Source organism: Neophocaena asiaeorientalis, unplaced genomic scaffold (genome assembly GCF_003031525.2).
Source record: "Neophocaena asiaeorientalis asiaeorientalis breed wild unplaced genomic scaffold, Neophocaena_asiaeorientalis_V1.1 scaffold461, whole genome shotgun sequence".
Lineage (NCBI taxonomy): Eukaryota > Metazoa > Chordata > Mammalia > Artiodactyla > Phocoenidae > Neophocaena > Neophocaena asiaeorientalis.
This window is the reverse complement of record NW_020173230.1, coordinates 1,990,076-2,002,619: the sequence shown is the minus strand read 5'-3', so window position 1 is coordinate 2,002,619 and position 12,544 is coordinate 1,990,076. Positions and strand designations below refer to the sequence as shown.

Here is a 12,544-nt window from a genome sequence, read left to right as displayed (position 1 = left end):
CCATCCCCGCCCCCCCCCCCCCAAACAAGCCCATGAGGTAGGTGTTGTTATGATCTCTCTTTTACAAATGAGCAAGCTGGGACATGACCACTCAAGGATGCATCACTGATTACTCACAGAGTTGGGATTCAAATTTAGATTATCTAGCTTTAGAGCCCAAGGTCTTAAATTAAACCAGGCTCAGCCTTGCCCAAGAATTTAATGGGAGCCTATCACTAAAACCCGGATCTTCCAAGAGGGTGGTGACCAGTGCTCTGCCCCAAACCAGAGACAAGGTGATGTCCCCTTGCAAGCCCATCGATGAGAGCTGGGGTGAGGTAGGAGAATATTTTTTAAGACCCACACACACTGCACCATAGAGAAAGCCCCTCCCCCATGCCCTGAAGCAGAAGCACTTCCATAGACTTCACAGCAAAGGGAAGAAGAGGAGGACATCCTCAGGGCTGCTCACTTTCTACTCCATCCTGGAGGGTCTCTTTCCTGATAAACTAGCCACTAACATCTCTACCACCCTGTACACCGTATAAAGTTCTTTCATGTCTCTCTTAATTGATCTTCGTGAAGACTCTGTGAGATAAGCAGTATTGGGATTATTTAATTCCCCCTTGACAGATGTGGAAATAGAAGCTCAGGGTGGAGAAAAGTCCCGCCCAAGCAATTAAACCATGAATCCAGATCACAGAGCCAGATCTTGCGATTCTAAATTGTGCCTATGGCTTGTTTGCTGAGATTCAAGGGGCCTCCTGAAATAACTTTGCAGGTTATGTCATCTTCCCATGGGATAAATATTTCCTGCCACACATCCCATCATGCTTCCACTCTCGTTCCAAATGCTGCACAGCTGGTTGTGACTACAAAAACGATATGCACATCCTTCTACCCGTTACTAAGTTGGGTATTCACTGCACTTTTGGTGTCAGCAGTTAGAGGATGTAGCAAACGGTTCAGACATGTCACAATCAGAATCATTTGGGTTTCCAGGAGAGCAGAAAGTAAAAAGTGATGAAAAGGAGTAAAAGAGGAATCAGAGAACAGAGGCAAATATCGGACAACCATATGGAAAGGAATGAACGAAATAGGAAGTGTAAGATGAAGGAAAAAAACGAGGGTCTTGGGGCATGTTGGAAAAGAAAGGAAAAGCATTGGTCTCTCCTCATTGCTGCAGTAACTTCCTAACAAGTTTTGCTTGACTCTGTGCTGGCCTCATCCAGGGAATTCCCTTCTTAAGCCACCCGACAGAGCCTGGTAAAACACAGCTCTTGTAACATTCCTCTGTGGTTCAAATCCCTACAAACACTCCCATCATCCCCAAGATAAAATCTAAGTGCCTCAGGGTAGTATCTGAAGACTCTTCTTCATCTGGCCAAGAGTGGCTTCTTCAGACTTGTCTTGATCCCATCTCCTCATGCACTTGGCCAGAAGGAGAGAAGGGGAGAGGGCATCTCAGGATGTGAGAGTGGCCCACCTTACCATCATTATCATTGTTGAGTATGCGTCTCATTTCTTGGTTGAAAAAGACAGGGTCTAAATCAAGCCAACTTTCTTACTGCTAATAAAGGAGTGATCAGACCCCAGGCCAAGACAGGGATCCTCTGCTTCTAGGGTCAATGTCTCACCCTGGTCTGGTCAACAGGGGGCTGGAGAGCGTGCAAGGCCTCTGGAAAGAGCTATTGGGCTTTGCAGGCACCATAGTGACCTGTCTTGTACTTGATAGGGTACAGTCCTGGGATTTGAAAATTTTAACTGAGGTAACAGTCATATGGCACAAAATTAACCATTTTAAAGTGAACAATTTAGTGTCGTTTAGCACATGCAAAATGTTGTGCTACCTACACCACTATCTAGTTCCAGAATATTTCCATTTACACCAAAATCAAATTTGCGCCCATTAAGCACACACTCTCCACTCTCCTCCCCCCAGGTCCTGATAACCACCAGTGTACGTTCTAGATGTTTCATATAAATGGATTCATGTAATATGTGGCCTTTTGTGTCTGGATTCTTTCATTCACATTTTCAAGGTTCATCCCTCTTGCACCATGCATCAGTACTTCACTCCTTTGATGGCTGAATACTATTCTATTTGTTTATGAAAAAATTAATTAACAGTCAATCTAGGGCTTCCCTGGTGGCACAGTGGTTAAGAATCTGCCAGCCCATGCAGGGGACATGGGTTCGAGCCCTGGTCTGGAAGATCCCACATGCCACAGAGCAACTAAGCCCATGCGCCACAACTACTGAGCCTGAGCTCTAGAGCCCGTGCTCCGCAACAAGAGAAGCCTGCACACTGCAAGGAAGAGTAGCCCCTGCTCACTGCGACTAAAGAACACCAGTGCAGGAAGGAAGACCCAATGCAGCCAAAAATAAACAAATAAATAAATAAATAAAAATTAAAAGTTCCCTTAAAAAAATAGTCAATCTAAGAAAGAAATAGAAAATTTTATTCGAGCCAATCTGAGGATTATAACCTGGGAGACAGTCTTTCAGAAAGCTTTGAGGACCGTTTCAACCATTAGAGGTCAAAGCACAGTTATGTAAGTTTTTGAGTCAAAGGGTTATACATCAGGGCTTCCCTGGTGGCACAGTGGTTGAGAGTCCGCCTGCCAATGCAGGGGACACGGGTTCGTGCCCTGGTCCAGGAAGATCCCACGTGCCGCGGAGCGGCTGGGCCCGTGAGCCATGGCCGCTAAGCCTGCGCTTCCGGAGCCTGTGCTCCGCAACGGGAGAGGCCACAGCAGTGAGAGGCCCACGTACTGCAAAAAAAAAAAAAAAAAAAGGGGGTTATACATCAGATAACATACTGACAGTTTACACAAGCCAGATCTGCACATTACAACCCCTTACAAGACTAAAAGGATTGTTATCTCTAAGGAGTTATCTTGCTGGCACCAGAGAAAATTGCTCTTGACAATGAAGCAGGCATTCCTGTGTCTTCTAAGGAGGTCTGGTTAATGCACACGCACAATGCACTCTAAAGGGGGAGCGTGGCCCAAATGGCAGAGACGGAATTTTTAAAGATTTTTTTCTCTTTTGATGTGGACCGCTTTTAAAGTCTTTATTGAATTTGTTACAATACTGCTTCTGTTTTCTGTTTTGGTTTTTTAGCCTCTAGGCATGTGGGAATCTTAGCTCCCCAGCAGGGATCCAACCCACACCCCCTACATTGGAAGGCAAAGTCTTAACCACTGGACCACCAGGGAAGTCCCAGCAGAGAGGGAATTTTTTTTTTTTTTTTTTTTGCGGTACGCGGGCCTCTCACTGTTGTGGCCTCTCCCGTTGCGGAGCACAGGCTCCGGACGCGCAGGCTCAGCGGCCATGGCTCACAGGCCCAGCCGCTCCGCAGCATGTGGGATCCTCCCGGACCGGGGCACGAACCCGTGTCCCCTGCATCGGCTGGCAGACTCTCAACCACTGTGCCACCAGGGAAGCCCCCAGAGAGGGAAGTTAATGTATGAAAAATTTTTTTCTTGTCTTGCCTTAAAAATAAGTTTGTTTCATCATACTGTATACAACATATACAACCATTTGTTTATCCATTCATCCGTGGATTTTCCTTGTTTCCAACCTTTTGCTTTTGTGGATAGTGTGGCAACGAACATGAAGATACATGTACTGGTTTTGAGAAACTGTTTCCAATCCTGTCATCTCCCCGGGAGTGCAGTTGCTGGGTCACATGGTAATTCTATGCTTTCCTTGCTGAGGAGTGGCCAAACATTTTCCGTGATTGTTGCACCACTTTACAACCCCACCAGCAATGAATGAGCCGTCCAATTTCTACATATTCTCACCAACACTTGCTTTTTACCTTATTTTTTATAGCCATCCTAGTGGCTGTGATGCAGTAACATTTCTGAAATTTTGACTTTTTGTAACCACAAAATCAAAACGTCCAAATGGTTAAGAATCTGTACGACTTTGCCAGGGATAGACGGGGAAAGCGGGGAGGAAAGGGTACGGATGGGAACCTGCCCCAGGAGGTCCCTTAGCTTCCTATGGACTCCAGGGACATCTATGCTCCTGTTGTGTAGACAGCTGGCTAGTAGGGATCCACAAAATGTGGCTGATATCAGGCGCTGGGTGAGTTATTTAAACCCTCTCAACCTCAGTTGCCTAATCTATAAAATGAGCATTCATAATTATGTCTTTCCCTCCTCAAGGAGCCCAGATCAGACCAGACCCTGGTACCTGACCTGAAGGTTTTGGGGCCTGATCTGCAAGTCGGCCTCCTGGTGGCTTTGAGTGAAGAGAACATGTGACCTTGTCCATCAGATACCTGACCCTCAGCAGACCCTCTAGAAACGTTCACTCTTGTGAGCTCATAAACTGTTCAACTAGTGCTAAAAAGGACAAGAATTATAGCGTAATCACAAATTATGGAATGTATCTTCTGTCAGCAAGAGGAGGAGACATGAGCTGAAGCTGTAGTGAAAAATCATTAAAATGTTGGGAGTTTGCTGAACGTGAACTCTTCATTTCTTTCCTCCTTGTTGTGTTTAAATGGCTCCTCTTACCACCTGCTGTGTGTGGAGACACTGAGTCATAAATGTTCAGGACATTAGTTCCTGGATTCTAACTGGGGCTGGGGGTGTCCGTCCAGCTGTGTGAGCTCAGGGCCCAGAGCAGGACCTCCAGCCCCACTTCGCCCCACCTCTGTAGGACCTCAAAGTCCCCTGGGGTGATGTCCCTCCCACTCTCCTCCTCCTACCCTGGGGCAAAAATTGTTTCTGAAAAGTTTCCAAACTTGAGTCCATTGCTGGCGAGCAAAGACAGATCCCAAGGGAAAAATAAACAAACAAGAAGAATCAAGAGAGTTCATTCCCTCCTTACAGACACCGTGTATTCATGAAATTCAGCCAGGACTTCCAGGCAGTTACCAGATCCCTCACCCTGAGCTGCAAGTTCCTCCCCCAGTTACTGGGAGTATCAGCTGCTACTGATTAAAGGCTGCCCTGCTCTCTAGAGAATCTCCCGGGGCCAAATTGAAGCCACTTCAGCTGGGAGCTTGTGCCTCCTGGGGGATAAGAAGACCAGTCTATGATGGGGTACAAAAGGCTGGCCTGTGCCTCCAAGTGGGGTCTACTCTATTACAAATGTCTTTCAGGCTTCCTATGGAATCAATCTCCACAAAGAGCACATCTTCACCCAGCTTTTCCCCTTGCCCACCCAGATCCCCTCATTCCCTTCCCCTGAGATCACTCTCTCAGTAAACTATTTGTGCCAGAGCCCTCAGGCCCTGCTTTTACGGAACCAGACCTAAGACGGTGGCTGAGCCCGAGCTAATGTGTGCACAGTGGCATTCAGCTGAGGGGCATAGAAGCACTGAAATTCAGCCCAAACTCTGTGGGCCAAGCAATGCAAGGAATGGAGGGGCTTGTCTGATTTGCCCAAAGCCACTGATTAGTCTAGACTCAGTCCTGGATGGACGGTCCTGGGATTCTAAACTCAGGGGCTCCAGCTTCAGAGCCACTCCTCGGTCATGGTCACGGTCACAGTGTAGTGCTACCTCCTTAGAAAAAAAACAAGACAAAGAAAACTAAGGTGAGAGAGGGGGAGAGCTGTATAAGCCAAAAGGTACCCTTGTGACCACCACCCTAAACAAACAAACTTACCGAAGTGTCTGTTGAAAGAACCACTTTCCTGACCCATCTCAGAGCAAGTTGCCAATCTCATATTTCACACCCCCTGAGTCTCACACAGATGATGACATCTCTACATGAATACAATATGACCTCCAAGTCAGGAAGTTAACGCTGACACATTACTGCCGTCTAACCTCAGAGCCCCCAGTTCCCCACCTGTTCCAACAATGTCCTTGTAACAGAAGGATCCAGCCCTCGAGGTGTGTTTAGATGTCACCCCTCTGTGGTCTCCTTCTGGAACATTTTCAGTCTATCTTTGGTTTTCATGACATTGACTCTTTCGAAGATTCCAAACCAGTTACAGACAAGGAGGAGAATGTTCCTCCGTTTGGATTTGCCTGACTCTTTTCAGGATTTCCTTCAGGTTTGCCTTCTCGGCAGGAATATCACACAGGTGAGATGAGCTGTTCTCACGGAGTCCCATCGGGTGAAACACGATCAAGTCGTCCCATCCCTGATGCTGCTCTCTGATGAGGAAAGGGCTGTCCGCCAGGTTCCTCCACCCTGAAGTCACCCCTTCTGCTCTACAATTAATGGGCATTCTGAGCAGCACTACTTTGAAGCTATGTAAGTTTCCTCGTCAAATTGCAATTTACCCATTAATTTATTTACATATATCTGTATGTACTCATGTTTTCCTATTTTCTTGAATGGCTTAACAGCTCTTACTATCCTTATTTATTATGATGCTCAAATGGTCTCTGATTTGGGCAGTGGAAGCCCCTCAGGCTGGCTTCTGGGTCCTTTGGACACATCCCCCTCAATGTTTACAGTTCCTTGCTTTCTAGCCCAAGACGGTCCATCGTCGTCATGTACTTTCCCAGCCCTGGAATCAGCCATTTCTCTAAGGAGCCCAATTCCTTTCAGTGGAAAATGATATTTATAATCCAAGATCTGGGCACAAGGTATGCTTATTGCTATTAGGGTGTTACTGTTTCTACACTGTATCAGTGGAAAGCAATGGGTGTTATGTGTTTTTGTAGCTACACAAACACACACACATACCTATCTATCTATATCTATAACTCTCTGTCATCTGTCTATCTATCATCTATTTATCTAACTATCTATCTATCTATCTGTCTATATCATCCAGCCTGCTATCATCTACCTACATAGAAAAACATGGATTTAATATGACCCTGCAATCCCACTTCTAGGCATATATCTGGAGAAAAACATGGCCCAAAAGGATACATACACCCCAGTGCTCATTGCATCACTATTTACAATAGCCAGGACATGGAAGCAACCTATTTCCATCGGCAGAGGAATGGATAAAAAAGATGTGGTACATATATACAATGGAATATTACTCAGTCATTAAAAAGAATGAAATAATGCCATTTGCAGCAACATGGATGGACCTAGAGATTGTCATACTGAGCGAAGTAAGTCAGACAGAGAAAGAGAAATATCGTATGATAACCCTTATATGCAGACTCTAAGAAGAAATGATACAAATGAACCTATTTACAAAACAGAAACAGACAGACTTAGAGAACAAGCTTATCATTACAGGGCGGGGGGGATAGTCAGGGAGTTTGGGATTGACATGTACACACTGCTATGTTTAAAATGGATAACAAACAATGACCTACTGTATAGCACAGGGAACTCTGCTCACTGTTATGTGGCAGCCTGGATGGGAGGGCAGTCTGGGGGAGAATGGATACATTATATATACGGCTGAGTCCCTTTGCTGTGCACCTGAAACTATCACAACATTGTTTTGTTTTGTTTTGTTTTGTTTTTATATATTTATTTACTTAATTATTATTTTTATTTTTGGCTGCGTTGGGTCTTCGTTGCTGTGTGGGCTTTCTCTAGTTGTGGCGAGCGGGGGCTACTCTTTGTTGCCGTGTGTGGGCTTCTCACTGTGGTGGCTTCTCTTGTGGCAGAGCACAGGGTCTAGGTGCACGGGCTTCAGTAGTTGTGGCTTGCGGGCTCTAGAGCTCAGGCTCAGTAGTTGTGGTGCACAGGCTTAGTTGCCCTGTGCATGTGGGATCTTCCCAGACTGGGGCTCGAACCCATGTCCCCTGCATTGGCAGGCGGATTCTTAACCACTGCATCACCAGGGAAGCCCTCACAACATTGTTGATCAGCTATACTCCAATATAAAATAAAAAGTTAAAAAAGAAAAGCATGGATTTACACTGATACATTCAGTTTCAATCGCTGACTCCACGGGGTTTATTCTGGTTTTCTCGCTCTCTGAATCAGTGACTCTCTTCTCCAACAGTGGGAATTCTGCCTTCCACCACCCTTTATATATTTACTCACTTGATCACCCCTCCTTTATGTACCAAATCCATGATCCATCCCTTTCCACTCCTGATGCCCCCTCCCCTTACCCTACTTGGGTGCTCCACACCCTAGTTAGTCTCTGGCTGCTGTTACAGGCCACCCCTATGAGTGGGTATTTTGGGTTCCCACGCCCATGCCGGGCTGCCATCCCTGTGGACACCCTCTATTCCCTACTTTGCCTCTGACTTGGAGTCACTGTGAACCCTTCTCTGCTCCTGCCCTGCAGTGTGAGGCTGCCCACGTTCTGTGTCCCACTTACTGGTTTACGGCTGGATTATCCAGGAGGGCAAGGCAGGGGAAGGAAAAGGGAGGGAAGGGGGAGAAAAGGGAAAGGAAGAGCCCTGTACCCTTCTGATACCAAATGAAACTGACCAGTGCTTGTAGCCTTTCTGCCCAATCAACTGACCAATCAGCCACCTTTATTCCATGTTCATTGCATTAAGACAGTTGGGAGTCGAGGATGGAATACAAAGAGGTATGAAAACATACGTGCTCCGGGACTTCCCTGGTGGCGCAGTGGTTAAGAACCCGCCTGCCAATGCAGGGGACATGGGTTCAAGCCCTGGGTCCGGGAAGATCCCACATGACATGAAGCAACTAAGCCCGTGCGCCACAACTACTGAGCCTGCGCTCTAGAGCCCACGAGCCACAACTACTGAGCCTGCATTCTGCAACTACTGAGCCCGCGTTCTGCAGCTACTGAAGCCCGTTCACCTAGAGCCCATGCTCTGCAACAAGAGAAGCCAACGCAATGAGAAGCCCGCGCACCGCAAGGAAGAGTAGCCCCCGCTCGCCGCAACTAGAGAAAGCCTGCGCGCAGCAAAGAAGATCGAACACAACCAAAACTAACTAACTAAATTAATTAATTAATTAATTTTAAAAAAGAAACAAAACATATGTGCTCCAAAAAAGGTAGATTTAAACTATAAAGGTAGATTTAAAAGGCAGATTTCTAAGCACTGGGAAAAGTCACAGTCAATGAACTCTTACCTACTTAATATGTCAACCTGGAGTTTTTAAAAGGCCCCACCCACCAGGGATTGTGATGGTCAAAAGCATTTAGTCCCTGAGTCTCTCTGATTCTGCTGTATACATTCCCCCTAATGTGCACAAAGGCATCAGATTATACTTTTGTAAAGAGATATTTATTGACTTGCTCAATGTAATATTTAATTTAGAATATTCAAAATAAAATCTGTGACATAAATGTCGCTACTTCAGTCACCACGATCATTCTTATTTTCATTAGAATTTGTTGAGAAATTTTCATTCTGATCAGTGCTCAGGAGGAGTAGATGGTACTAACTACCATCAGGAAGTGGATGGAGATGGTCCTAGGAGAGCCCATGAAGTTGAGTGTCCGGCACCTACTTGTCACCTCCTTTATATGACGCAATATATAACACTCCACATAGACAATGAGAAAGCTAAATGATTGGGCAGAATAACTAATCATCCATCAAGGGCAGTAGGTGAAGCCTATCTTCATTTAATGGTTTTATCACAAAGTAAGTAAAGTCTCAGGTGTTCCTGGATACAGCTTCCTTGAAGATCAAAGCCCATGTCCTTCGAGAAAGTCAGGCTCTGCTTACGGTCGCATCTCTTGACACAACCTTTAGAACAACAGGTTTTTCCAACTGCGTAAGTCCTTGAGTGAGCACTTTCAGGGGGATCTGCAACATTTAAACAAACACATGAGAACCGATTGATGGAGCCCCACCAACAAAAAAAAGCAAAGTAGACGAGATACATTAGGGACAATAATGCTTTACAAACATGTAAAAGCTACTTTTAGCATCATGTATATTCGATTTTTTTAAACTACCGATTCAGTATGTTTGATAGATAGCGGGACAGATATAGGGACAGCCAGGATGTCTATATTTTCTTGATTGAATGTTAATGGCTTGTGTCTTTCAGAGAACTGGTCTATTTAATGCATATTATAAAACACACGGGAATATAGTTGTTCATGGTATCCCCTTTTCATGTCCCATCAGAATTTAACTTCCATTTTTATTGCAATATAGTTGACTTACAGCAGTGCATAAATTTGAGGTGTACAGCAAAATGATTTGACTTACATATATCATAAACATTAAATATATGACATAAATATATCATAACATTACCACAGTTTTGTTAACATTCATCATCCCATATAGATAGGAAAGGAAAAAAATAAATATTATTTTCCCTTTGTGAGAACTCTTAGGACCCACTCTCTTATACCATACAGAAATATTAACAGTAGTCATTATGTTTTGCATTATAGCCCTAGTACTTATTTATAACTGGAAGTTTGTACCTTTTGCACACCTTCATTCAATTTTCCCTACCTATCTTTGATTCTTTATATTTATTCTATAAGCTGTGTTAAGAGGGATGGTGAAAGAATTCATCCATCATTCATTCAGCAAAATATCTATTGAGCACCTATTCTGTACCAGGCTTGATACAAAATCAGGTTGGCCTGTGTTCTTTATTGATTTAAATTTTAAGCAAAAATACTGAGTTTTAAAAACATAACAGATTCTTAGGCATTATGGCAAATTTCTCGGAAAAGGATATAGAGGTAATTTTGTGTATGTTGGAACTTACAAGGTAATCCTGAATAGGTATTACAATTTTAATTGTAAGCACGTTCCTCAACTTCTAAAGCGTCCAATCACCTCTCCCAGTAGAATCCACCCAGTTTCATGATGGGACGAGGTCGTTGTGAAGCATTATGTCTGTTTCTTAACACCTCCTGGCTCCAAGTGTAGTGCAAATGGTGAACTTCTGATGACCACAGTGTTTGTTCCAGTACTTTTAGCCCCTTTCTCACCTTTAGCCCCTTTCAGAGTTGGGGGAACCAACAGTGACCTTCTAATCTCAGTTGACTGAAGGGCAAACAAATTGTCGTGGAGGGAGAAGCCCCAGCCTGCGGATGCCTGGGTGGAGCTTCAGGGAGCATCTGCCCTTCCCAGGTGTGCCACAGGCCCCCTTTCTCTCAGGGCTGAGTCCCCTGTCTGTACACACCTACAGTACGGACACACAGACTCCCACAAGTAAAACGGAAACCGTCTCTATCCTCCTCTTCCCTGAGAAAGCCTACCCAAGGGGAGGAGCTGCTTACTAAATGTGTGCCTCCTAGAAATAAGCCTTCTTACAGGGCCGTGCTTGAGATGAATGAACAATGGCAACTGTTCTTTGTGTTCCTCAGAGGAGAGATTCCAGATCTTTCTATATGTAACACCTTGTATTTTAAAATTTCATATGACATACATATATTTCCCCTGCAGACAAACAGACACACACACACTAAGCATGTACTTACATGTCATTTTTTTTTATATTTTAAAAGTTCAAACTGAACATAATTTGTGTCCCAGAACTCTAACTCAACTGAAAGTCACTCTGCAAGCATTTACCGGATGACTGCAAGGCAGCATTGGGAGTTTATTAAAGAAATAAAGTGAGGAGCTAGAGTTAAGGGTATTCTTAGGGGCAAAGAAAACATAAGAACCAAACTGGATGGTTCCATGGCAAAGTGTTAAGTTAGGTGGTAGGATCCATGATGCCAGCCTGTGGTAACTGATAACAGAGCAGAGGAGAGAGTGGGCTTTGGACCGGGTGGGGAAGGCTTCATGGAGGGGCTTGGGATTGAACTAGAACTTGAAGGGGGAAGAATAGAATGGGGGTGGGGAAGAGCACACATAGAGTTATTATTAGAATGTAAGGGGAGCCCATCTTGATGGCAGCAGGACCCCTGGAAGGTGAGGGGGCTGTGGGAGTCCTTCACATCTGGCAGAAATGCTTTCCATCAGGGGGTCTCACTGTGGCTGCACAGGAGAATCAGTGGGGCCTCTTTGAATGCCACACTCCAGGTGAATTATTTTAGAAAGTCTGAGATGACTTAGGCATCAGGGCTTTTTTAAAGCTCCCCATCAATTTCGTTATACAAGCAGAGGCTGAGAACCACTGCCAGGAGAGCTTCTGTAAGCTCTGGTGGAGAAGAGATCGCTGAAGAGCCATGACTTTTCAGTGTGTGCTCTCATGACTGCACACACTTCCCTTCATTCCAGTGGACTTGAATGTGGGCCACAGACTTAGCCCTCCATGGATATTGACAATTAAAGATTTCCGATGGCTCCAAACAGATTCTCTGGCTAACAGAATAAATTATTCTTTGAATTGATAACATGCTTAGATATATAGAGACCCATCAGTTAAAAAAAAGAACTCCCAATAAAATGTTATTCATGCAGAAAATTAACTACTGACCTGTGTTTCTTTACAAGGTTTGAAGGAGAAGTTCTGCAGGACTCTGACGAGAGCAAGTTTCATGTTCATGATAACAAATCTCATGCCAATGCAGTTTCGGGGTCCAATTCCAAAAGGCAGGTATGTGTAAGGATTTATGCTCTCCTTGTTCTTCTTACTGAACCTGTAACCATAAAAGTAGATGAAACAAGTTAATGAAACAGAAAAACCACAAGAGCTCCAGACCTGAGGTTTAAACTTAACTCTTGGACCAGCAGCGTAAGAGATACCTGTGAGGTCTAGTCATTGAATCCTGCTGTGGTTATTTTGTGTGACAATGGATCCTTCCCATT

The 12,544-nt window shown here is 44.7% G+C and overlaps 1 protein-coding gene across 1 annotated transcript in view; it reads right to left on the bottom strand.

Annotated features, from left to right (window-relative positions):
- Positions 1 to 9,114: 9,114 nt before the first annotated feature.
- Positions 9,115 to 12,544, bottom strand: part of LOC112399912 (cytochrome P450 3A29-like) — a 33,138-nt gene continuing 29,708 nt past the window's right edge. Inside the window, exons 12-13 of the mRNA XM_024745345.1 lie at positions 12,213 to 12,375; positions 9,115 to 9,619 (exon numbers count right to left, since the gene is read on the bottom strand). Coding sequence (XP_024601113.1) covers positions 9,524 to 9,619; positions 12,213 to 12,375 — 259 coding nt within the window. The 3' untranslated portion in view covers positions 9,115 to 9,523. The remainder of the gene's footprint in view (positions 9,620 to 12,212; positions 12,376 to 12,544) is intronic.